Genomic DNA, 24,272 nt, shown 5'->3' with positions numbered 1-24,272 from the left:
CTTTCCCTACTTCGTTGGACGTAGCTTTCGAAATCGTAGGCGCGAGCATCGGGAGAGAAAAGTCACGTTCGACTTGCAGCCGGTGAAACGGCTAAAGTTCAGACGCGATAATATATCATAGCTTCGAGGCGGCGAGCGAGCGAGTCGGGTCGAAGCTTTTACGCTTTCGCGCGATTTAAAGAGATACATCCCATTGTGAATTATGCCTTGCTTCCCCGTACGATGACGAGCATCTCGCCGTCCACTATTTACGGCCATTGTCTTCGTTCCATGCTCCAGGCTAGAAGCCCGCCGCTGACCGCATCGTGATCGTTATTGAAGCGCGTGGGTTGTCCTTCTTCTTCTTCTTCTTCTTCTTCCTCCTCCACCTCTTCCTTCTTTCCTCCTACTCTTCGTCGCCCTCTCGCAGGATGATAGGCTCGTAAAATTCCTCAGATTCGCGTTCCTCTTCTACATGTTGTCCGATCGAATTTTAATGAACTTAACTTCCCGAAGTCATCCTATTATAAACACGTTGCTTTCCAAAAAAGTAACAAAATAATATTTCGATGGAAGTAAATAGACGTAGACGTGATACTTTTTTGATCACTGAGATTTTGAGAAAATATCTGTTCTAATCTTTTACAAGAAAATAAGTTAAAAGATTCTATTAACTATGGAAAAGGGTTTTATCAAATGAAAAAGATTTTACGAAAAAGAAGGTCCTTATTGAATCATTGAAACATGAATCCACGCGGAAGGAATTCTTCGTAAATGTGGTCACGCTTGCGCCATTAAACTGGACTCACATCCAAGGAAAACGATCACCCACGCTGCGGCCAGATTTATATCGGTGAAGCCGATAAAACGTTACAACGCTTACGTACGGACACGTAATTACGTGAAACGACGAAGCAGGTGTCGTCGATATCCTGAGTCTTTATCGCGTTCAAACATTAAAATCTAGCTTGAAGGGGATAAGAGGGAAAGGAATAGAAATCGATAAAAATCATCTTTACGTTCGTTTGGCACGAAACATATTGGAGAGAAAGAGACAGAGGAAGAGATAGGTTGGTTAGTCGTTAGTAGATATTCTCGAGTAATACGATGAACCACAGCGATGGAGTTTTGTGGTAGCTTGCATAAGAGAGCCGGACCCAGTACGTTCCCTTTCCCTACGGTACTACGTAAACCTACGTAGAATTCCCGTGCGAGTACCTTCTGTCTCTCTCTCTTTCTCATTCTCTTTTGCCTTGGTACATACAGTTATAATTGCCGCGATTTCAAGGCACGGCTTGCGACCGCGTCTACGATTACCCATTACCCGGATGAATATCTCGGATTACGACGCGGCGGCTAAATAAATTATTAAAGTACGCCTTCTATCCCTTTCCATCTCCCAAGAGTCCAGGTTAGTCTCTCTTTCTTCCTTCCACGAGCGATGTCTCTCCGTGATTCTCTCTCTCCCTCTCTCTCCCCCTCTCTCTCTCCCTCTCTCTTTCTTTCTCTCTCTCTCTCTCTCTCTCTCTATCTCTCTCTCCCTCTCCCTCCTTTTCACCAAGCACATACGCGACTCGCAGTCTTGCATATTAACAACATCGTAATGCGTACGTACCGGTATAAATCTTAACCTTTGGTCAGCTGGTCCTCTCTCTTTTCACAGTAGAAGCTATCTGTTTACATGTATGTGTGTATGTGTGTGTGTATGTGTACTTGTAAGATGTGATCAAAGAAAAAGAAACAAAGATTTCGTACGTTCTGTTTGGTTTCTTCGACAGCAAAGAAACGAATCCTTTCCCTTGGGTAATCCGTTGCTACTGTTCATCTGATAGAATCGGAAAAGATTATTGATAACTATCGCAACATCGTGAATATTCAAAAATATTTGTTATATTCGCCTTAAGGATTTTCTTAAGACTTTGTAAAAATGTCTTTCATTTTACACGATCGAGAAGTTTGCTTCATTCTCACGGTAATTTGAAATCTACTTGGTCTCTTGCGAATGTTCCTTCGCAGAGCTTGCCCTTTCTCTTTCTTTCTTTCTCTTTTTTTGTTTTTTTTTCTTTTTTTCATATCGAACGCACATAATCTTCACTGGAAACAAAAGCTTTCTTCGTTGAGATTTATCGGAGTAGGTTCGTTCAGCGAGCTAACGGAGCCGAGTACGGTGTTCACTACCATCGGCGTACCGTACCAATAACCGTGGCCGTGCGCGCACGTAGATAACTTTCTCCGGCGTGATAAGCCGTGAGGTATAAATCTGAATTGTTTTTATAATTCCCGCCACGGAGATGAGGTATCGAGATAACGGGGGATTCTAACGAAGTCTGTAATTTGCGGGCCGCCGCCATCGCAGTCGTCTGACGCCGCCACCACCAACGCGCGATGGATCACGATTTAATCCAATCGCTGTCCGATAAAATAGAAAAAGAAGAAGGAGGGGAAAAAGATACTCTCGTTACCGCACTGGCGCGTATAGTATGCCATCGATCGGCCATTATCAATCTCGATCCTTCCACGGAAACGGTTCGACGGATTACTCTTGAACGAATCGTTCGATACGATTGGAAAATTGTTGATATCGATTATCTGAAATACGAATCTCATTTGGTTTATCAAATTCTGCATCAGATTCTTTGGCATTCCTTTTGATCCAGCGGATGACTTTTTTCTCTTTTTGTTTTTTTCTTTTTTTTTTGTTTTCATTTCTTATTTTAGTCCCAAACGATGTAAATTGTTGCACGGACTCTGCGATCGCATGAGAAGAGAGCTCGAACAAGCACGTCGTCGCTCCTACCGTTCGTGAATTTTTTTCTAATTTTTCTTTTTCTCATTGATGTCGCTTTTATTGACGGAGAAGTTTTTTATCCGATTAGCATCGAACGAACTTCGGCAATTCGCGGCTTGCTTTTCAAAAGAGTACCCACATGCTTTCCTTCGTTTCCCTTCCACGGAAATGGAATTTCGGCATGGATATCAGAAACTTGTTACAAGTCGTTGCACTTTGCCAGTCGGAGAAACCGGCTTCTGCGATCGCTGATTTACCTTGCCAAGATTGACGTTTCAAACGGATCCCACGTTTACGTCTGGCAAATTGGCAAGTTCGTTCGATTTCGAATCGTGAATTCACCTTGCGAGTTACCCTTGCTGAGCACGATTCAACGGTACGTACGATCCATACTCGAATCCTCTTGACTTTTAACTTTTCATCGAGGTCATGCTATCTCGAAGGAATTTTTTTTATATTTTATCCATCAACGTGAATATTTTAAAAATCATTATCATACATTGATGGTCGACGGTGAAAAACTTTTCATGAGTGTATGGCATCATTTTCCTGATTTTCACAAATCGTTTAAAAAATATATATCTATAAGGATATTCCCGGAAAGACGGACGTTATCGAGTTAATGCAGATGTTATATTCGTTTATATTTAATATCGTTACTTTTAACACATAATTCGAACTAACCGATCGATCGATGCCGCGAGATTAATGATTTTGACGGGCTGACGTTTATCGTTTAGAGTTTGACTTTGTCGCGTATAACCAAAGTAATCGAACCGATTTCGGAACGACGATATAATCAAATAGTACCAAATCACAAAGCTTCGCGCTTCATTGGCGGTTAAAGCGGCTTTCGATGAGAGACGGATACCGCAACAAAACGGCCGCGAGATCGGCCGAACTTTCGCAATGATCGAAGCTATCTCTCTCTCTTTCTATTCTATTTCTCTTCCTCTCCACATCGTTAGCCTCTCCTTCCATCTGTTTCTCTCTCTCTCTCTCTCTCTCTCTCTCTCTCTCTCTCTCTCTCTCTTGCGCTCTCTCTCTTTCTCTCAATGAGAACGTTCAATTGTCTGATGTAAATATTTCCGATGATTTATATCCGGAGACACGTAATTTGACGTCGGTGCACCGCTTCCTACACATGTGTACAATTCTCGTTACTGATAAAGATCATCGCCGTCTATGCAAACTCGGCTTTACTATTGTATTCGACACAGTTTCGCTAGATTATTTCAATTCAAACGTTATTTTTAATCGTTTTAATTTTATATTGGCAAAAAAATAGGATGCCGCATTATTCCCTTTTAGAATTTAGATGTTATACTGGATATATATGGCAATATGTATATAATAAATTACACGATTTATTATTTATAATTTATTTAGGTATGACGTCGATTATTTTTGATATATGTATGTACAACAGTGCACACTTTCTCATGATATAGACGACAGGTTCTATATCGAAAGTGCGTAAATTATTGTAGAATGATGATTGTTCGTTCATGTAAGCACGTAAATAATATTATATAAATTTTCATCACTGTGATATATTGATTGTCAGAAGAAATAATGATTATGGGCAACGTGTTATTTCATTTCCATTACCATCGAGGTGAGTGCATTTTAGTCTTAACTACAGCTATGGTCGCGTGACCGCTGCCAATATTGTGCGGCGTTTATCGTGTTGGCTTCTATGAAATAAAACTTCCATAATATGTTTTCAGATAGTACTTCTCGTTATCTTACTCCAATGGATGGTCGGATGATACGTGAAATTAACACGAAATATCTAGGTACTTTCCGATTTACGGAACATCTAGTTTCACGCGTTGAGAATAAAATCGATTGTTTATAATCTTTTGGAGTCAACTTTATTCGTTTCAACACGAATATTCGTTTGCTACTTGATTTTATAAAAGATCGGACGATGCATTAGCATATCTTTCGTAAGCAAAACATTCTTTTCCCACATCACCATCAGAAGTCATTTCTTTTGAACGTTCCGAAAGACATGGATTTCCTTGAACTTTCTTCGTGTTCAAACGTTGTACGAAAAAGAACGATGAGATACGACGTCATTCTCGCATCTTTTTATCTTACCGAGGTTAATTGGTGTATACCCAATTACGCTCAAATTTCGTTCGGTTTGAAATTCGTCGATATTAAAATTAATGTTGTAACGGTAGAAAGTACCTATCGGTAGAATCGTTATCGTAAGACGAACTTAATGCGCAATTAATGAAATTAAAATATGTAATATATATGTATGCTCTGTTAAGCAAGAACAACGATTCGCTCTTTTCGGCGCTTCTATGGCGACTTAACATTCATGAAAGAATTAAAATTCTTCATTTTTATTTTCTGACAAATCTAAAGAAAAACATTAAAAAATGTTCAACAACATTAGTATTTCATTAATTCATAATTTTTGAAGAATTTTAAACTATAGTGAAACATTAAGATTACGTCTAAATAGTAAATATTTTTCATGCCTTTAATGGCACATAGCACATTTGCGTGTTAATCCTTTTTTAAATTATAAATAAAAGTATAGAAGGAAATAGAAAAGAATTAGGTATTAAGTATTTGCAATTTACCAAGTTATATTTAATTTATTAAACAATGCATAATATACAATTTATAATATAATAATTAAGAATTGAACTAAATGACGTATTATCTATTATAAAATACTACCGCTAATTTTATTAGAATAAAATATTCTTTGTTTAACCCACAAAATATGCACTTTTGTATCATAAAGTATTAAATTAGCCATTACATTAAACAATAGATTTGCGCGATGATAGAATCTATAGGATATATATGTGAAAAATTATCATAATATTAACTATATTTGAAATTAATGTTGAAGAGAAGAAATTTGATAGACTTATCGAAGGCAATCAATCACATTTTAAAAATAGTTTCTGGTTAAATTTTAATTTCTATTATATCGCTTAATGGAAAATTTAGTTTACTCTGGCAATGCCACCACTAAGTGTATTACTTAAACTTCCAAATAAGCCATTCGGACGATTTAGTGCTGAGGATGCTGCTGAAGCCCAAGCTCCTGCAAGAGCTTCCACTCCGCTACTGCTTCTTCTTCTATCCCCTTGTATAGATGCTGAAAGTGAATCCCTAGGTTCTGGATCAGATTCACATGCGTCTTTGGCACTTTCGCTGTTCGATCGTGACAAAGCTAAAGCTGTAGCCCTAGCTTCTGCATCAGATCCACTTGCGTTTTTGCTCTTTCCATTGTCTGATTGTGAAGATGTGGAAGTAGCAGCCCAAGCTTCTGCATTAGATTCACTTGCGTCTTTACCTATTCCTCTATTCGCTTGTGACGAGGCTGAAGCTGCAGCGTTAGCTTCTGCATTAGATGCACTTGTAGATTTATCTTTTCCGCTGTCCGCTTGTGAGGAGGCTAAAGCAGCAGCACTAGCTTCTGCATTAGATTCACTTGCGGATTTACCTTTTCCGCTGCCTGTTTGTGACGAAGCTGATGCTATACTACTAGCTTCTGCATTAGATGCACTTGCGTCTTTACCTTTTCCGCTGTCCGCTTGTGACGAGGCTGAAGCTGCAGCGCTAGCTTCTGCATTAGATGCACTTGCGTCTTTACCTTTTCCGCTGTCCGCTTGTGATGAGGCTGAAGCTGCAGCGCTAGCTTCTGCATTAGATGCACTTGCGTCTTTACCTTTTCCGCTGTCCGCTTGTGATGAGGCTGAAGCTGCAGCACTAGCTTCTGCATTAGATGCACTTGCGTCTTTATCTTTTCCGCTGTCCGCTTGTGACGAGGCTGAAGCTGCAGCATTAGCTTCTGCATTTGATGATCTTCTTGCTCTCCTTCCCAAGCTGCTCGTTTGTGATGAGGCTGAAGCTGCAGCACCAGTTATTGGATCACATGCACTTGCGTCTTTATCTTTTCCGCTGTCCGCTTGTGACGAGGCTGAAGCTGCAGCATTAGCTTCTGCATTTGATGATCTTCTTGCTCTCCTTCCCAAGCTGCTCGCTTGTGACGAGGCTGAAGCTGCAGCATTAGTTATTGCATCAGATGATTTTATATTCCTTTGCAAGTTGCTTGATAATGACGAAGCAGAAGCTATGGCACTAGCTTTTGCATCAGATAGTCTTGCTCTCCTGTCCCATTGTGATAAGGGAGAATTTGCATCGCCATCTTGTAGAGCAGCTTCACTTCCATCATTTAGCAGTCTTCCTTGTCCTAAATCCTCAGGTATAGCATCAGATAATGCGTTTTCGCTACAGCTTGCTGCTGAGTTTGCTGCGGCACTTGCTTCAGCGTTGCTTTCCTGTTTTTTTTTAATACATTTTATAAATATTTAATTAATCATAATAGCAATTATTTTTCATGTGTATTTATTATTTTTTATAGATTTATAAGAAGTTAATTATATGTCCTATCGTATATTTCTTTACCTTTCCGCTAGGTCTAGCTAGTACAGTTGCGACAAATGCCGCCAAGAAAAGGAGGTAGATCTTCATTGTTGTCGATTTTGGAAGAACTGATGTGCTGTTCCGAATGTATTCTAGAATATATATACATCCTCCTGCGCAACAGTATGCAATTGTAAAAACATAAGTGTCCAAGTGTAGTTGTTCTTTTTGTAAAATTGTTATCTTATCGGTTTGATATTTTGTTATGACAAGTGATAACTTCTATTTTAGAAAATTATATTCTGCTATATTTGAATTATATTTACAGTTTATAATTTTGTGGAGGAACTTACTCTTGGTTGAAAATTTTGTTGTCAAAAAGTATTCTAAATATTTTTATTATAAATACTAAGATTCGTTTACGTATTCAAAATCTGTCTGAAATAGAAATAATTAAATAAGATCACTCGGCTGATTAATGCCAATTGACTTTAGAATTGTTTTTTTTAACGAAAGTACGTAAAGGAGAAAATCAATACGGTTTTATCAATATTGAGCTAAGCAATTTATATTTTCTCAAATATGTTTCTCATTTTTTTCATTTTTTAAATCTTTCTTTGAGATGAAAAAACGAATGAAAGGGAATATCGGATCAGAGATTAACATTTATGGCATGAAATATTCCTACGACATCCTAACAAACCATAAAATAGATTTACTGATAATTAACCAAAGTTCATAAAAACATAACTACCTCTTGTCTTAAATTACTTCACTTTATTAACAGCTTATATGATTAATTTCCTTACAAAGTTTTCCTTATCTATAGTATCATGATAAAAGTGTCTAGAAACATTAATTTCTAAAAAAAATGATAAGTATCGTCATCGTCAGTGTCAATTCTTATTTTAGTCTTGTACTTGATATCGACAAATATGAAAAGAGCATAGTTTCATTGACTAGATTATTTTACCTCGCGAAATCGTGATAAGGAGGTCATGTGAGAAAGTTAAGCGAAGTTAAAGATGTTGAAGAAGTTAAAGGTAGAAATGACTATGATGCGAAATTAAGGGTAATAAAATACAACTATGAATTTAATAAATCTTATGTCAAATAATGAAGATGCACTTGCATTTTGTGATAATCGTGAGACTGGAATATCTCATCTTTTTATCTTACTTGTTACATACTATCTTTCTTCTTCTTACTTCTATTTTTCTCTTTTATTTTTCTTCTCTTGTGTATTTAAGAAAGGTATATTATTAATGAGAAATAGAATTCAGAAATTGTACGAAAATGTCGGTCATTTCTTTTTTTTCTTTTTATTAACAAAGGAAAAAAATTTTCTACGTGTATATAAGAAAACCAATTTAAAAGTTAAATTTTTATTAGACGATTTTTCTTTTCTTTAGTAGACATTCAAAAAATCCGAATTTCTTGGATATTCAGAGAGACCTTGTTTTCCAAATTTCATGCCAGGAAATCGGATTGAAACGTCAGAATGAGTTCACGTTGTTGCTCGTGGCGTTCCTTCGTTGGAGTGATCCTTTAGGTAAGTGTCACTTCTTCCGAACCACAAAAGGAGTGCTTGCTGGTGAATAAGAAATACATGCTCGCTCGCAAGTTGGAAGCCATCTTGGTCACGATGTCGCCAATGTCTTAGAATATTAGCTATTTTCCAGTTGGCTGCTTTGGATGAAGTTACTCCGTTATTTTCTTTTGTATCCCAAACCCCTTTTCCTTTTGCTCGTTCCTTCTCGCTCGAGTTCTTTCATCTTGTCCCCAAGGAGGACGAAGCGTGAGAGGCAAAAGTGCAGTGGCTGGAAGAGACGTTAGTCCGAGTACTAGCACTTTCTCTCTCTCTCTCTTTCTCTCTCTCTCTGTCTCTTTCTCTTTCTCTTTCTCTATCTACCTTTCCTTCTCTCTCTATCTAGTCTCCACTATGTCGAAGCGAACGTTTCGATAGCACAGACTATCCTACTAGGATTCCGAAAGGATTTCGGAAATGCGACCTAATAGGAGTTCCCTCTTACTCGAGAGTTTGATAAAACTCCTGTCGATTTCAACACTGCAACGTTTACGTTTGTCGTTGGTTAAATTTTCTAAAAGGATCTAACAAAAATCTTCGAATTCTTTTCATTTTTTTTTTATTATTAATAATCTAAGTTTCATCTTTCGGGATAAATGTAAAAAAAATTTCATTATAACTTGGATATTATTTAATTAAGATTTATATGGAATTGGTTTATAATTATTTCAACATTTATTTATTTATTTATTTTTTTTTAATCATTTCCGTATTTCAAATATATTATGAAAAGTATTTTTTGACTATCTAATCGACTCTTCATACATCGTTTATTTAGTACCTTGCTACTTTGTTAATCGTAATGTCAAACAGATGACATTTCGAATGAAATATTTAAAGAAATATTTAATTCTCGCTTATATGCGGGTTACTTCGAGATATACTGGACTAACCGAGGATTTAAAAATTTATTTTACAAATTAAACAAAAAATTATTATTTAGTTATAATTTACAAACGAAACGATAACACAAACGACAGAAATGTACATTACGATGAAGATGCCAAAACACTTGTCAAAATATCATTAAGATGGTACACAGAAAGTTGTTCTTATGAAAGTAAATATATTTTCCTTTTTATGCTCCCCTGTTCTAACATAAATGTAAGTTTTAATAATAATAATAATAATACACAGGTGAACGGAGAGAGAGAGAGAGAGAGAGAGAGAGAGAGAGATAGACAGAGAGAAAAAGAGAGAGGGAGAGAGTAGCGTGTGCAAAGCGCATTAAGAGATACCTACTCTTCTTCTCTATCTTTTCTTGTTCTTTTCTTTTTTTTTAACAATGATAAATTCCGAGAATCTTTTTGCAAACGGAGACTTCCATAAAAGAGGAAATTAAAGTTCTCGAGATTTCATTATAACCGCGTAGAATAGAGGCAGTTACGAATGGTAGGAGCAGTTACAGAATAATTAAAAATATTTGTAACCTTGTAGGAGCCGAATCGAGGCAATTATTTCTATGGATAAGTGGAATTTTATTATAAATTGCTGCCTTAATTAAAATTTCATGATTTTTGCATTATCATTTCCTAAGAAAGTTTGCTTAGCTGCGAAAAAGATGTAGCGAATTTTTATCGTTCGAGTTTATAAAGAGATATGTTGTCCGAAAGAGACATATTGGACGAGGTCATTGACATTTCCCATTCGATTCGTCTGAGCTTAGGTGGGACATCGTGAACGATCGATCGATGAAAATTTAATTATCCTGACGGATCCCTGGTACTTTCTATTATTTACAAGATACGGATAGTCTGTTCGAACGAACAGAATGTATCGAATACTCTTTTATCGGAGTCGATTGAATTATCAATGATCTGTTCGAGTTAACGTAATATCAATTTATAATTTATCGAATCAACTGATCTATCCTTTTCCATAATTTTAAATACATTTAAATTTATTGTGAATCTATACAAAAAATGATATAATGTCATTTTCTAATAACGTTTTCAGAACGTAAGCAAGATCTACTCGAAAAAATATTATTCTCATATATATTATTATCGTTTTTACGTTAATTTGATGCAATAGATTAAGTTAAATTTCTGACGTGAATATATTACGATTGGAAATAGTTATAAGTAAATCATTCAATGTACAAGGTGATTCAAAAGTCTCCTTATATGAGAAAAATCATTTTTTATTTATAAAAAAAAAAAAAAAAAAGAAAAAAAGAAAAAGAAACACATTCTACGTAAATAGCATTACAATAACATTTCGATGAACATAAATTGATGCGAATAAATATTTCATGACTAATTTAATTAAAATTCTTAGATGCGCGCGCGCGGATGACGTATATCAGAGTTGGTACATTAGAATTGGCGAAGCGTAGATTCGAGTTCTCAATCCGTTGAGAAGAATTTATCGTTTGGAGAACTTCCAGTAGAATGTTTACTCTTGCAAAGCAGCTTCCGTGTTTCACCAGTGGGCACATAGTGCATATTTGATTATTGTGAGTAATTGCGTTTACCTAGTTAAGTCATTGTCGCCTTTCCGAATTTCTCAGATGAGAAATTACAATTTCCTTCAAAATTATTAGAACTTTCCGGGCCATTAAGATTGCCGTAATATTATTGTTATTACTTGCATTAATTCGAATGAATGTTGACTAAAGGAAATGTACCTTGTTACGAAAAAAAATTTTGACGACGTATGAGAAAATACGTCGTTGAAAATAATGTTTGAAAAAATATAAATAATCGCAAAAATATATATATATATATTTTCATTATAACTCGATTGTTTACGTTTTTATCAAGTATTGTTTTCAGTTCGTTAACCAATAAATATAAACAAGTTCAAATCTTTACATATGCTGATCGAACTCTTTGTTCATTTTCAACTTTCACGACGGCGAAGGTCTCTTCAAATTTGTATCTTTTTTTTTCTTTCGCGTGATAATTTTACATTTTTATTTAAAACAGTAATATCGATCGAGTTGTTTCCAAGGTAAATCGAATATAATGTGTCTGAAGACGAACGGAATTACAATGTTCGATATAATCATATTTAAAATGAAATTCGTGAAATCAAGTTTACGGACTATGATGTTTCATCCGATTTACTGTCTATTCCTATGCAGAATAATGCATTGCGTTCCGGTTGTTTCATGGAGAGGACTGTAGCGGTCGCTTTCTCTGAAAATTAATATGGAAAGCAATTCAGATCTAACCAGACAAACAGACGTTCGATCATTTTTTTCTAACTCTCTTTTTTTTTGTTCACAGTTATTTGCATATATTTCAAACCAGGACTAGGAATAAAAAATCAAACGTGCACCAGGATTTGAAATAACAGAAAAAGAAGGTGTGGTATCGATCCAGTACCCATTCTACTATTCCATACGATTAGATAGAGATTGAATCGCATGGCTATATCGAATAACCATACTCTATACCTCTCTCTTTCTCAATCGTTTTCTATATACAACCGATCGATCATTCGTTTGCTTATGTATTATTAAAGTATATGCATTGTCTTGTTTCATTTTACATCAGCATTTCTAATCATTCCTTAATCCTTCACACCTACAGTGTACATATGGTTTAAAGCTTCATATTAATACGAAACTTATCTTTGATAATCAGAAATAATACGTTGTTATAATTCTTAACATAGATTTGTGATAATAGAATAATCGCAGTAAACTTTGCGTACGTTGTTCCATAAGTTTATATAATTACGGAAAAAGATAATTTTGCATGTATCTAGTTCAATGATCTAACAGATCGATTTTATTGCTTCGATAGAAAAGATTAGATCTATCAACGTTATAGTTGTGACATGAACAAAGCGAAAAGAAGGAGCATAAGGAAATCTCGTTTAGCCGATCAATTTACGTTCTTTCGAAGAACGCTAATATTCGAGAGTGTTATGTCGGCTGATATCTAATTTCCATCGATATGTGTGTAAATTATATCTTAGGATCTGGCGTTGCAAGATTGCCTCCAGCTGTGCACTTGTCGGCTGTCAGTTAAAAACAGACGCGCCTTGCGATTCTCACATTCATACAATATGATAAATCTATCGCTAATGTGACGGATTAAATATATAACCATTCAACATATTAAACATATAAATTGTGATCGTCAGATTTTTTCCTTTACTTTATAGAATTTCGTATGTCAAATAATGTTGTATGCGACTGCATAAGAATTAATTCAATTGAAATAAAACAATGATTTTCAGAAGTTCTTAATTTCAATATGTTTATAATATTTCTCTGAAGGCATTAAAGCCAGGCGACGAGTAACATTAATTTTCCCATGACGAACGATTTATTATCTTTTTCCAGAAGGACTAGGAGCGCCGCGTAATTCGAGATCTCAAGTTACTACCGACGGTGAACGCTTAATCGGCGGAAAATGCGGATAAGAGACTGAACGGACCGAAGCGAGAAGAAATAGTTAACATTTCAGCCGCGATATATTGCGATCCGTCCGCTACATGTCAAAGCAAATTGTAAGTGAAATTAAATGCCTCCTTATCCGAGTTTGATAGATTTATGGCTATTATTTCAGAGGTAGGTATACATATACATTATCACTTTCACGCCTACGAAAGTGACCGCATCCAGTAGTAAACTTGCTCGTCGAATAAATTGTCTGTTGTAGAAATTTCATTAACTCGTTTGTTAAAAATTAAAATAATAATGATTTTAACTATGAATGTATCTTCATTATTCCTATTATTATTTTCTACTATTTTTTATTTTATCAAATTTTATTACATAAATAGAATTAATAACTGTTATAGTTTCGTACGGAATATTTGCTAATTGATCCAATTTAGCATCAAATGAACTTCATTTGATAGTTTTTGAATGTGAACTAACGGTTTTCAAAGAAAGCATTTGTACATTATAATTTTAGACTTCGTATAATTTTATTAATAGGTATCCATTCTATGCGATGCGACATTTGTTGAATGAACGATGATAAAAACAAATGATACTATGAGATTTCGTCGTAGTTATACACGAAGGTCCTTTTAAATAAGGTCACCTAAATATTTTTTCGGTTTATTGATATGCAAAAAATATATTTACGTAATATATATGGTGTCAAAAGATCAATATTCGTATATTATTTTCTCAAGGTCATTTTTTTGGAGTTATCAAGGCCATCGCTGTTTTTTTGACACATAATTAAATTTTTTTTTATTGTTCAAAAAATACATTCAAATATGTATAATAACATGACGTTAAAATGATGTTGATCTTCGAAACCAAAACTCGTAACCAAGAGTGTAAAACAATTGAAAAATCTATACAGTTGGTCATTGAACATTTCATCAAGTGTAATATGACGACGACGATGACGATAGCGATTTTTTCCAAAAATTACCAAAAATAGCCGAAGATAGCCGAAGATTGTCGAAATTTGATGGAGAAACCCAAATATTGCCAAAGATTGCCAAAGTTTAACGAAGATACCCGAATATTGCCAAAAATGTCCTTCTGCTATTTTTGTCCGTCAACGTTGCCACAGCCACTGGCGTCGTCATCATCGTCATTTTCGGCGTCCATTGTCATCGACGTAGTCGTCGTTGTCATCGTCCATTTTCAACCGTTGTCGTTATTGAGCATCTTCGGCTGGTTTCGTTGTCGAGCATCTTTTGTCGTCGTTGTTGTCGGTCCTCTTCAATCTTCGCCGCCCTCGTCGTTATCGTCATTGGTCCTTTTCGGTCGTAGTCGTCTCTTCTCTTTGTTCAACATTGTAGTCGTCGTCGTCGTCGTCCAATGTGGTCGTCATCATTCGTCTTTGACCGTCCTGTATATGGATCATTCTAGGTGACTAATGTGATCATTTGTCAGGCATTCTCACTTCGCTAATGACTCTTTTAAGATTTCTTTATCAGCTAGAGGATGAAAATATAGATCGTGTAAATATAGATCATAATTTAATTGTAGCTATGGTTAAAATAATTTTTTACTTGGTCAGTTAAGATTTTAAATTAAATTATACAAAAATTGATACGATTCACGACAATCGATCTTTCATTATTTGGAATATTTTAATACAATACAATATTTATTATTTTATTTTTATCGTTCTTCATTTTTAACTGAAATATAAAATTTAACCAGAAGTCGATATCAAAACAAGCTAAGAGTATACAAACTCGTGTTTCTCGCGTTTCTATGGTGAGATAATATGGTTCAGCGGTGTTGATACTAATGAAGGAGGGAGAACGACGGTTGTCGCAACATTTGTTGTTGTTACTATTGGCGCTAGTGGTGGTAGCGACGGTAGAGGTGGCGATAGAGGTGATGGTGGGTCTGGGCCTTGGCAGATACGACAGAGACACCGTACAAGCAACGTATAATTAGTCTAATGACAGTGCCGAGTGCTGTAGCTATCCCGGAAGCTTGGAGAAGCGTCGTAAGTAAGTACCTTACGTCTATGTATTATAGGTATATTTGAATTCTCTGTGTAGATAACACTGTTCTTATATCTATATGAATATGTGTATATATATATATACATATATATATATATATATATATTTATATATAGGAGTGTATGTATATCTATATTCCATTATATCGTAAGATACATACCATAACATAATACCATGGAGAAATGCCACACATTGTCCTTGCTGGCTTAGCTCATCGATCATTGTCGCATTTGAAGACAATGATTCGGAGAAATTGTTGTTTCCTACGTTTGAAGTAAGACGAGGATAAGGAAGACTGGTGAGCTCTTGCGACAGAATGATGGGATTTCTTTGCTTTATCCACCAGCTTTCTCAATTTGAAGAACTATTCCGGATAGTTGAACTCCTCTTTGAGATGAAATTTCTTGTCCGATTTTTCTACTATTTTTATATCTCTAAATGAACTTCCATCGTATTCTTTAGTAAGATCTTCGTGAATTTAAATGTTTTAATTGTGTTTATTCTTTATTTCTATATAATAAAGTGTCTTTGTAGTTAATGAATTTGTTATCAATAGAATGGTATTATACAATGAAAAAATCAGCAACCTGATCGCAATATATGTATCATTGTACGACTTTCGTTACGTGACAGATTACATATATCGTAATGATCGACTGCTATATTATTTGCAAACTTGATTCAACTCGTAAGACCATTGTAAATCGTAAGACGATTTACTGCATGATTATAATTCTCCGGTTGTTCCATGAATTACAATATCTGAGTTCGATTCCTATTAGTATAACGTTAAGGGATCACTTTTATTATCATGTCTCTGGTACAGATCATAAACCTCTAATTTCTATTTCGATCGTATTTAAATATCTTGTAAAATTTATGTCACAAAGTAGAAATGATTATCCTGTCATTTTGATTCTCTGTCTGTTTTATCAAATTATCTGGAAATTTTGATCGGTCATTTTCACTATTATCATTTATCAGTGATTATGTCTGTTAGAAAAGATCGATTCGATTATATGAAATACTTTATTAGAACTTCGTACGGATAATTATGAATTGATTGTGTAAATGGAATATGCCGACAATGAATCGCTAATGAACAGTGAATTGAGTTATCGATTGTCGCTAATCATTTCTTGATATGTCAATGATAATTAATGAGTAACTGTTTCGTATAGATTATGTTTATAATAAATATATCATTTGTTTATCACTTTTATTAAAAGAATGTCATATCTTTTGATTCTTCTTTTTATGATTTATTATTTTATCCAAAGTTTTCAGTTTTACAATTCTATTTTCTATTTTCTTACAATTCTATTTTCGATTAAAAATAACGAGGAATGATGAAAAGTAAAATGAAAAAAAAAAAAAAAATAAATAAATTATATAAAATTATTTCAACTATTTCGAAAAGTTATTTAAAAATCATTTTTAAAACGTTACGAATTTTTCGAACTTTCGGATTACATTCTTCTTTTAATTGCTACATTTGATTTCTCAAACGATCGATATTCTTTCAGGAATGGAGCACCGATCAACCTATGACCACAATGCCCGTGGGAATTTGGCTTCGAAAGCTCGTGACGCGTTTCATCGTTCCTCTTCCATTTCTACGCGCCTACCTGCACAGAGAATACATCCACCTCACGTACACTTGGGAAACGACGAACTGTATCGTGGAGCGTGACTAATTGTCAGCAATAATACCGGCGACTTATCACACCGCCCTAAGTGTAATAGCGAGCTAGGAAAGATTTGCAGACTGTCTAGTGATCCCATGGTAAAAGATGAAGATTCCCTTTGTGCAGAGTAAGACTATATAATATCTTTCATCTAACGAGTATAATATAACAGAAACGAAATTTTATATAATTTTACAGAATTTTAATACTATATACCAATGACTCCATCTTATTTACCTCAAAACTGAACAATGAAAAACGAACCGTTTGATCTATCTTTTAGTAAAGATGAAATAAGTATATCTTGATAATCATCAGTTAATTAAGACGATTGGAAAGACAGTCCGAAGTAAGTATCTTCCAAGACGATATAAAAAGTAAAAAAATTGAGAAAAAGAAAACATAAAAACGCATGCAGAGGCAGAGAAAAAGTACGTTCTTTCGGCAGGTTGCCAAGGGGGAGGAGGGAAGAGGAAGCAGGTTTTCTACCCTTTAGAAAGCATCGTTCCAACTGCATCTTCGTGGATGGAATTTAAAAGCGGATGAGTGTAGTAAGTTTTCAGTTTTCTTCAGTTTCTGCCACGATTTTCTCTCTTTTCTTTTCTTGTTTTCTCTCTTTCTCTTCTTCTTCTTCTTCTTCTTCTACTTCTACTTCTTCTTCTTCTTCTTCTTCTTCTCTTGGTCGAAGAGCACTGAGAGTCTGGACTTCCATTAATCGTGAAAGCAATTATTACGAGGGAAAGGTCATGGGGCAGACTCTTAATCGTTCTGAGGTGTGAATGCTAATGAGTCCGAAGAACATGGAGCCAAGATGCTCGTTGTCCGCACTTTCGAGAAAAAGAACGCTTGTGGCGATCTTATAGCCTGACCTTGATTAATGCTGAGAATAAATGTACTCGAAATATTTTATACTATATAGGTACAGTCTAATGCCTTCTTGGTAGATTATATATCACGTCAGAATTGGATACAGCCAAGAAGATGATTGCGAGTGTGGTGTCATTATATAGTTGCAACTATCATGCAGTTAAAGTTTCTTATTCTTATATTATATGCGCACATATGTTCTACGTATGTAAAACATATATTTATGCATTATATGTATAAGCGTTGATATTTTTCTTTTTTTTTTTTTTTTTTAGATTAGATTCATCATTGGTAACAACAAAATTGAAGAAAAGAATCTTATAATTAGCACGCATAAGTGGGTCATTACCGTTTTTGTTAGCCATGCGTGTCGATTTTATCTCTCTGTTCTTTTTAGGTATGTAAATCTTTTCTCTAGGGAATATTTAATCGTTTGAGTAAGCTCTTCGAGATAGTTAACAATAAAAAATTTACGATGAAATAATGTACTTCCAACGGATATTAAAGAAATATCATACTTATTTTTCTGATTAGTATCGGATACATGCGGTTTGTTGGTTTTCGAATGAACCTTTCAAAATTTTTTTCAATGTAACGAGACGTTACGAGACTAACAGAGATGATGCGATTTCACGGCAATCGAACATCCATACTATAGCATAGCGGATCTTAATAATCCTATTTCATCCTTCATCTGTTCTTTATCGTATCTATATCCATATTGAGTTTTACAATTTTTTTCATAACCATACCGACTAATAACAGAATGGATTTGTAAGCTGAGATGTATGTACATAATCGGATCTGTAGGTATAACATTAATACTCCAAAAATGGATATTCAAGTGAAAAGTATCGGCTTTAGAATTATGAAAGAAGCTAAGTATAAAATCGTCCTGTTATAATCTTCATAATTGGTAAAATTTAACAGGATGAAGTTTCTTGGTAATGTTATAAATTCTTTCATGAACAATATACTTTTGATACGTACTCGATGTTAAATGGAATAATTAACAACGTCACAATTGGTAGTAAATCTTGATTTTCTTAAAGCTAGAATGTAATTCGGCCGACGTAACGAACCAATGTACATAACGAGCGCCTAATTTAGAGTTAAGCTGCAAAGAGCAAGAGAGAAAGAGAAAGAGAGAGAGAGAGAGAGAGAGAGAGAAAAGTTGAGGAAGAGAGAAAACTGTCTAGTGTAGAGACGCCTTGCACCAGTGAAAATATATCTACGAAACAGAAATTGCAGTCTAGGACGAAATTTAGTCTTGTTAACCTGACTCGGCATTAATGTACACTCGACGTAATAGTTCCGTTAACCGGTAGTTATGTCAATTAGGTTTACTCGAACTGGCTGCTTTCGGAATTATTTAAAGAGTTATTTCAGTGGTGGTCTCTAGCGAGAGTTACAAGAGAAGATTAGGATTATGCTTTTGGGAGGTTTAAGGTGTCAGCATCTATTCGAATTACTTTGTCTTAATCAATCCTAACCAATTCAAACCTATCATATATTCCGTCCGATTTGCATAATAATCAGAGATGACGTAATCAGAGAAGATATAAGACATCCGAATTGAAAAAGGGATCCTTCTGTGCAATAAAAAAAAATGATCGAATAAAAAGATCAGCAAAATATTCATTCATTATTACGGTTAAATCAATTATCGATGAAAGCGTTAAAGGCAGAAAACAACAAACACGCGTGTTGTATAAATCAGATATATGAACGACGAAACTCGATGAGTACGTATCATTGAGGTGCTTCTCTTTGGTTACAAAATACATTCACATTGCCAACAGCGTTACGACGTTACGACGTAATATAACGGTGTACGTAATACGAAAAGCCATTGTGAATTACGACTCGACGTTCGTGTTGCATACGCGATGCGACGACAATTCAAGAGAACATTTCACTTTCCACGGCACTTGCTTCAATTCAATCTTTAACCTATCGTAGACCTGAATACGATCATTACGTTGATCTTCGAACGAGCAACAATAAAACAAGGGACCATTTTATTTCGATTATTTTCTACGGCAATACCAATAGCCAATACAAATCCAATTCATTCCGATTGGTATGTCGATCTTAATATTTCTTCTTTCTGGAATTATTACACAACGATTGAAAAATGTCATTGTCATGATTTTGATAAATAATTAAGAATATTCTACTAACAATTGGCTAAATTAATTCGTTAAACTTAATATAAAGAAACAAATTGATTTATTCAAGAGATATTTATTGTAGTTGTTTAAAACGAGGAACAAAAGAAATTTATTGCGCCATTTCTTGTACTATACTGACTTTTAGTATAGAGATTTAACGTTGCGGAAATCTGGAAGAGATTAATTATACTAGGCATTTCATCGATTTCACGTAGGACAGCTTGCTGAGTTTCCAATGCTTTCTAACAAATATAACTTTGCCATTGTCGGGTCATTAATTTATATTGTAAGAATAATAAATACATTTTAACAAGCTGTTAAAGAATTTAAAGAATTACAAATGATACGAATAAACAATATCTAATGAATAAAGCACAAAAGTATCAGTTAAGGATGACGAAAAGATATGTTTACGGATTTATTTACCAATCGTTTTATCTTACACAGGTAGCTTTGTTAGTGATAAACGAGAATGACCCGTTACCTCCGAAGGAGTCGATCGGAGACGATAAAGGACGATCGACGAGTAAGTGTAAAGCGATAACACCAACTGATCGAGAAACGATCCAACTACAAAAGCCGAGTCAATCTTCGTACTCGGAACCTGAATTATTATACCTTACGTCCGATACGGTTATATGGCCGCGACTCTGCTCACCCGTTGAAATGCTGTCAGCTTAATTAATGGTGTTGTGTCATGAATGTGGGCAACCTGCCAGCAGCTCGTTAAATTATCACACAACGACTCATTAAGCCTGTGCGCTTCGATAACGAACTCGTTGCGTCTCCTGTCCCTCAGGATAATAGCGTAGATAACTTATTCCTTCTTGCTATTTTGCATCACGTGTACACATACGCGTACATACGCGTACATTCGTGCACATATGCGAAATAGCATAGATGCATACACTGTCGATAAAATATACTTTATACTTTATCGTTTTCAATCATCATATCCAAAGTATTATTATTATCGTTAGTAGCCTTTTTACTTGTACTATGAAATTATTGTCGCCTGTTTCACGATCGATCGTGAAACATTCGTTTAAATATCGGCTTGAAATATCAGATAATATTAAATAAATCGACAAATATCATTTCAAATTTAATAGATAAGTTCAAATATGATAATTTTTATTTTGATCAACGCTATCACATTACACGATTTATAAAAATCAGATGAATTATAGATAAGCGTATATTCTTTTAAAGCAATTTTTAATAAATTAGGCAAATAAACAATTTAAATACTAATGAATATATAGATAACGAGCGAGTTTCTCGACCGTAAAGCCTTTCTTAGTGTTCCTTAGAGGAATAATTTATTTCTTTCTCTTATCCCCCGAAAGCATTATTAAGGCTCATAATAATAACTACTAAAGTTAAACTCATTCCCTAACTATTGAATAATAGAAAGGACACGAGCGACATTCGTTGCGAGACGAGATTCTTCATAAAATTCACCTTATAAATCTGTCAATTATTCATCAAAACGGCAGCTCGTAATGACGGAAGCGAGAAGTAAACTGCGTGTTCTGATCGAGCGTAATTATTCAAATCCGACCGAAGGAAACTCAGCGTAATGCGTCACTCTGTACATCGCTGTAGGTAAATAATTACGTACTCCTGTCATGTAAATACTTGCCATACTCGTCGACTTAATGAACTCCATGCTCTACTAGTACCGATAGTTCCCTCTCTCTTTCTCTCTCTCTCTCCCTCTCCCCCTCTTTCTCTCTCTCTCTCTCTTTCCCCCTCATTCTCTCTCTCTCTCTCTCTCTCTCTCTCTTTCAATCTATCTATCTCTCCGTAATTATACTTCATACGAATATGCACGTATATAAATTGCGATAAGGGTAGCTATATGCATGTATATACATATGCTTCAGGCTTATGCTTCTCATATGCGAAACTTAACGTGAAAGTTGAAACAATACGTATGCAAACATTTGCATATGATCATTGATGTAGAAAATGTTACGATGTTTGATACGAAATAAAGAAGACCGTAAACAAGTTCTTCAACGAAGATTAATAATCATACTTGTATAAAATGATTAAGTCGCATATCGTTCAGCTATTTAATGTTGCTTAATGTTTTACAATCAATGCGACGATTAAGTCTTTAAATATTCATCTCATTAGACGTAGCTCATTTTATATTCTTACCCGTTTAGTTATCTCTAAAAATATTCGATTGTTAGCAAAGAAACTATTGCGTAAGCATTAACTGTTTCTCTCGTAACTTTGTAATTAAGATTGAAGAGTAATGAATGATAGAATAAATCGTCCCTCGTCTTTTATGTAATGTCGGAACTTTAAAAGTCTCTTATATCACTGGATTAATTGCCATCCAAAAGAATAAATTCGTGTTAAACGATTTTCATATGTTATTTCTAAGAGAATACCTATAATAGAATGAAAAAGAAAGACCATTCTCGTAATGGTATTGTCTGAAAGAGAATAGCTTGGTTTAGTACATGGAACCCTTTTCAATAGGAAGAATTAGGTCGAAAGTAGAATCGTTTGAAATAAAAGTTAATCCTTTTCGAGTTGCTCAATACTTCGTTCGGATAAATTAACAATAAAGTTGTAGAATAGAGATTTTGAAAACTTATTGACCTATGACCTTTAACCACTTGAAATTGCTTTTTTAAAGAAGCACATTATCCAAAAGAAATAGCGTTTTATTTTCCAAACAAAGAATAGTAACAAACGGATGCGGGTCCCAGTGTTATAAACAAGAGAATGGAACAAAATAATGGGGTCAAGTAGAAAACTAATACTATTACAAAATCCAAGTAATATCTTTGAAAGGAAAAGAAAAGATGGCTTCACAAGGACGCGTCACGTCGTTACCTTTCGTCCATGAAGAAAAACTGAAATGAGAGAAAAACAGATAGAGAAAAAGAAAGAGAGAGAGAAAAAGAGAAAGAGAAAGAGAAAGAGAAAGAGAAAGAGAGAGAGAGAGAGAGAGAAAGAGAACTCAGAGACGATAGTACTCCTCCGCTTGCGAAAATCGTATAATGCTCGAGCTATTCAAAGAAGAAAGACGAGTTATAACGTTACCGGCAAGTTTCCGGAGAGAAGATCGCTATCTCTATTGCTATCGCTATCACGGGCAAGGTCCACTCCATGGTATACGTAACGTTTCTCCACAGCATCTGGAATCTTTACCTTCTCTTCGGTTCCCTCTTTTCCTTCTTCATTTCCACTCTCTTCTCCTCTATCTCGTTCTCCTTCTTCGTAGCTCCTTCTTCGTACCACGATATCGAGTGCAAGAAGAAGGTTAAAAAGTCTCGTCCGGAAGTCTCGACGTCTTTCTGATAAATAGCACAATAAGAAATTTCAATGATAGCTAAATACATATGCTATTTCTCACGTATCATTTCTGACACGGTAATATCTTTTTCTTTTTAATTTTAACATAAATTCGTATGAAATGTACGTATATATTTGAAAATTTGATTGAATTTTTTTTTCTCGCTTTGCAATTTATCTCCTACATTATTTCTCTTAAATAAAAGTCACAAAGGTAGGGGAACGTTATAATATAATAAAATTTCGATCCTCGTGTATAAATTTAGAGTTAAATTGCACGTTTAAATCTAAGCTATTATTTACACTTTCGTGGAAGTACGTCATTCTATGCACTCGGAAGTAGGACGCTTCTCAACGAGATAGCAGTCTACGTGATCCGCAAATTCCTTCCCTCTTACAACGAAGGAGCCACTCTTTCTCAATGTCTCTCCTTCGTATTGCGGAATAAAGAGGGAGGGAGAAGGAGAATAAACACTGCGACTTCGAGACAACGTCTTCCTTTAGGTGAATCTTCTTACTCAACGGATAATCTCACAACAAACGGTTCTACTATTTCTGATTTTTAGAAATTTTTACTTACATTTATTTCGTCTCTTTGTCTGTTCTTCCATTTATTCCTTCATTTAGATTTGAGATTGTATGAATTGCAAAGATTCTTAAACGAACTATTTAGATATAAATCATTAGTTGCAATGTAGTTAATAAAGTTTTATATATGAAAATGATTTCGACAAAAATTCTTTGTTTTTTTTACATAAAATATTAGAAATAAAAATTGGAAATAAATAATGCTGTTATGTTTACTCCTTCGTTTCAATATTTCTTTTCAAAAATGCATTATTTTCGAGATATTTAAAAATTTCAATTTGAGAAACTCACCCTCTATATATAATATATATATACACATACACATGTATATGTATATATATATATGTATGTATTTTGCGGTTTGAGATTCATGCTTGGATTCATCATTGTAGAGAACCCAAACGTCAAAAGGGAAAGAGATAGAAAGATTAAAAGAAAGCATAATTGGATCACGTTCACTTTCTGTG

At 34.8% G+C, this 24,272-nt stretch overlaps 1 protein-coding gene and 1 long non-coding RNA gene across 6 annotated transcripts; one reads left to right on the top strand and one right to left on the bottom strand.

Moving 5' to 3' along the window:
- Positions 1-5,524: 5,524 nt before the first annotated feature.
- LOC118440645 (uncharacterized) lies at positions 5,525-7,294 on the bottom strand. The gene is made up of 2 exons (XM_035863982.2): positions 7,214-7,294; positions 5,525-7,086 (listed from the first exon to the last, which is right to left on the bottom strand). The coding sequence occupies exons 1-2, from the start codon at positions 7,277-7,279 to the stop codon at positions 5,746-5,748; spliced, it is 1,407 nt and encodes a 468-aa protein (XP_035719875.2). The 5' UTR covers positions 7,280-7,294; the 3' UTR covers positions 5,525-5,745.
- A 4,703-nt stretch (positions 7,295-11,997) lies between these two features.
- On the top strand, positions 11,998-20,869 carry LOC118442430 (uncharacterized). 5 transcript variants are annotated; one of them, XR_014981867.1, is made up of 5 exons: positions 11,998-12,071; positions 13,060-13,226; positions 16,694-16,982; positions 17,054-17,204; positions 17,304-20,869. It is a non-coding gene; the product is annotated as an uncharacterized LOC118442430 (long non-coding RNA). The 5 variants fall into 5 exon arrangements; XR_014981866.1 differs by lacking the exons at positions 11,998-12,071; positions 13,060-13,226 and adding an exon at positions 15,032-15,152 and having other exon boundaries at positions 17,304-17,406; positions 17,998-20,869; XR_014981865.1 differs by lacking the exons at positions 11,998-12,071; positions 13,060-13,226 and adding an exon at positions 15,032-15,152.
- Positions 20,870-24,272: the final 3,403 nt, after the last annotated feature.

Source organism: Vespa mandarinia, chromosome 2 (genome assembly GCF_050613455.1).
Source record: "Vespa mandarinia isolate Hongniang chromosome 2, ASM5061345v1, whole genome shotgun sequence".
Taxonomy (NCBI): domain Eukaryota; kingdom Metazoa; phylum Arthropoda; class Insecta; order Hymenoptera; family Vespidae; genus Vespa; species Vespa mandarinia.
Note: the sequence above shows the minus strand (reverse complement) of the source record. Positions and strands in the feature narration are given on the sequence as shown.

Bases quoted from the DNA above. Each gene is read 5' to 3' on its own strand.
- LOC118440645 (XM_035863982.2), bottom strand. From the start codon at position 7,279: ATGAAGATCTACCTCCTTTTCTTGGCGGCATTTGTCGCAACTGTACTA. The intron at 7,087-7,213 runs GTAAAGAAATAT...AAAAAAAAACAG, and splicing joins TAGCTAGACCTAGCGGAAAG to GAAAGCAACGCTGAAGCAAG.